General features: G+C 42.4%; 2 protein-coding genes across 3 annotated transcripts in view; one reads left to right on the top strand and one right to left on the bottom strand.

Annotated features, from left to right (window-relative positions):
* Positions 1-2,811, bottom strand: part of nup37 (nucleoporin 37) — a 34,020-nt gene that overhangs the window by 21,140 nt on the left and 10,069 nt on the right. The gene's annotated exons all lie outside the window — the stretch shown is intronic.
* Positions 1-2,811, top strand: part of parpbp (PARP1 binding protein) — a 14,789-nt gene that overhangs the window by 6,407 nt on the left and 5,571 nt on the right. For both annotated transcript variants that reach the window (XM_032505639.1, XM_032505640.1), the window contains exons 7-9: positions 80-263; positions 413-594; positions 1,366-1,447. In XM_032505639.1, the coding sequence (XP_032361530.1) occupies positions 80-263; positions 413-594; positions 1,366-1,447 (448 nt within the window). The remainder of the gene's footprint in view (positions 1-79; positions 264-412; positions 595-1,365; positions 1,448-2,811) is intronic.

Raw genomic sequence — 2,811 nt, 5'->3', positions numbered from 1 at the left:
TTTCTTTCTCTCTACCTACGGCAGAATACCGCTCTTCCAGCAGATGTCATTGTGACTGTCATTGTGTTTTGATACTCAGTGTGTGTGGAGCCAGGCTGGTGGCCGCCATCAGGGCAGTGCTGGTGAAGGGACGCAGCAGCGGAGATGCAGTGTTCGCTGCAGCTGAGGAGACGACAAAGGAGCTGAAGGAGAGGATCTGCCAGCTACACCAGATCCAGAAAGGGATTGCTAATGGAAGCGGGACGGGGATAAGCCCTGCCAGGGTAATGTATAACTCTGCTCTCCAGCCAGGCAGCTACAGTTTGGGCTGTTGAGTCTCTCCTGGAGTCCATACATTTACACAAACTTCATCTTCATCCGCTGTTGGAGCTGACAGTGCAGTGACTGTAGTTGTGTTGCTCTTCTTTTCCAGCCAAAGGCTTACGCGGTCAATCACTGCACTGCATACGGAGGTCGGGACACAGTGAAGGTGCTGATGGCTCTGCTGGATGAAGAAGCGCTGACTCCTCCGTGTCAGAACAAGGCAGACCTGCTGTCTGAGGACCAGCCCACCCTCAGTGGAGCAGAGGGGACCTGCATCCTCAACATGTTCAGGTTGGCACAAACAGTCATGGCACTTAGTAACTGGGTCATAACCCAGTTAGTGAATAACCAGGTTATGCCAGTTCTCCTTGTATACATGAGAGGGGAAGAAATGACAGGAGTAACTCTACATTCGGTAAAGTAGGTGGCGCTCTGCCGACGGACAACGCTTTTTCTTCCGGTTGAACTGTGTCAAAACTACACAGACCGATCACTAAATTAGTCAAATTGAACAACTTAATGTTTTGTTTACACACTGTTGTCACCGCGTAGGACAGAACAGTGTTCCCGCCAGATGACTTGACCACTTGTTTGGCTCATTATAACGTTATCTGAAACCAGTGTTGGGTGGAACTTTGAATTAGATTAGACTTTCTTCACTACCACAGGATTCAGTAAGAGTAGGAAAGCCCCTCAAACAGCAATTAGACCAGCGTGAGGCTGTAAAACTCTCCACTGAAATCATAGAGAAAAACAATCTCGCACTCTACACTAGAACATTTCGCTGGTCAAACATCTAAAATAAATATAGTAATGTAAGACAAAATTTATAGCCACTGCATGACATTGAATGGTTGATATCTAATTTGTTGCAAAAGCCCAACATCAGTCCGACGCAAATAAAAAACAACAACCTCTTTTTACATGTTACAACTATGTAAAGCTGCAATAAAGAGAGGCCAGTAGTGGGTAGACTTTGTGGTTAGTCTGACCATGTAACCTTCTTGCTTTTGAATTTCCTAAACCTCTGGTCTTTGCTTCTCATTGTGGCTCGCCCCTCAGATCCCCTGAAGTGTCTACTGGATGCTCTCCAGAACCTCTAAAGAACCGAGTCCAGAGCCGCCTAGACCTGCTCAAACCCAAGGTAACATGGGCCCCTTCGTCCAACAGCCCCAAAATCCAAACCATCAGTTACTTCAAATTGAATCAGATGTACAAACACTGAAAATAATGTCTTTACATCCTGTAATTTCTCCCTGGTATTATATTATTTATTTGCTTAGCTGAAGCTCACATCTTAACTGACTTCCACGGTTCCCATTTTCACAGCTGTGTTTTAGCTCTTAGGGTTGGTTTGAGGGTGCCGTTTAAATCCATGGCATAAAACCTCTTATTCGTGGGGGATTCAACCTATTAACCAGTCCAGATGATAAGTTATCCTATTGTCAGGGTTCAGCTCTTATTTGCTTACAGTGCACAATATAACATATCTGATATAGTCCATATCTGATATCGATATCGCTTTTTTTCCTTCCTTCCTGGCTTTGAGCTCAGCTGTTCTGGGATCAGTGTGAAAGAATTGGTCTCATTGTGATTATGCAGCCTTCGTTGCCCATACGTTTTGAGTATAGTGACTTAACTGTTTTGTGTGCTTTTGTTGTTGCAATTTAGTCTTCGACACGCGGTAGAAGATTTTTTTCATCTGAATCTTGATTTGGCACGTGCAGTTATAACAGGCACTCAGCTGTAAAAACTAACTTAGTACATTTCATTAAGTACCGTTTTTAAGTCATTTTCTACTTCTTAGATATTTCTTGTCCCATGATGATTTGTTTTTAGTCTGTTTCATGCACATGGCAATATGCATGTGCAAATGCATCAACAGATAATATAAAGACAGGTATAGAGACACATAGAAACCACATTTACGACGACGACACCGGATCTATACAAAGTCAGCAAGATGGTTTGTTTCTACTCCACCCTATAGGTCGGCCGACATCTACAATATCATAAGGAAAACAATCTGATAGGGATCCCTTAGATCAATGTTTTTTTTATTATTATTATTGTGACCAAGGTGCATACTAAGCAGGACGATAAGAAATTAAAGTACAAATAATAGGTTTGAGGTAATAACATAGTTTGTCCACCAGAGAGCACGTCAGTATTTATCTTGGTCCCAATTGTTTTAAAGGGGAACTGATGTTACACATCCAAGTCTGTTTGCAGGTCTTGGTAACTACTTTTGCATATGTGACAAATGTTGTATAAAAACTTGTATACTATATACTAGTACATAGTTGTATACTTGTATACTGATAAAAATGTCCTCCAGTGATGTCACTTGAGTCGGTGTGGGTTGGAGTTGAGAACTACAAGTGTGAAAATTAAAAAAATCTGAAGGAATGTAGTTGGAAAGAAGTGAGCTTACTAGATATTTATTAGTCCGTTCCTCACCTGTGATGCAGGCTAGAACCAGAAGTAGCACCACACACTAGACTGGGT

This window comes from Etheostoma spectabile, chromosome 23 (genome assembly GCF_008692095.1).
Source record: "Etheostoma spectabile isolate EspeVRDwgs_2016 chromosome 23, UIUC_Espe_1.0, whole genome shotgun sequence".
In the NCBI taxonomy this organism is placed as follows: Eukaryota; Metazoa; Chordata; class Actinopteri; order Perciformes; family Percidae; genus Etheostoma; species Etheostoma spectabile.
Note: the sequence above shows the minus strand (reverse complement) of the source record. Positions and strands in the feature narration are given on the sequence as shown.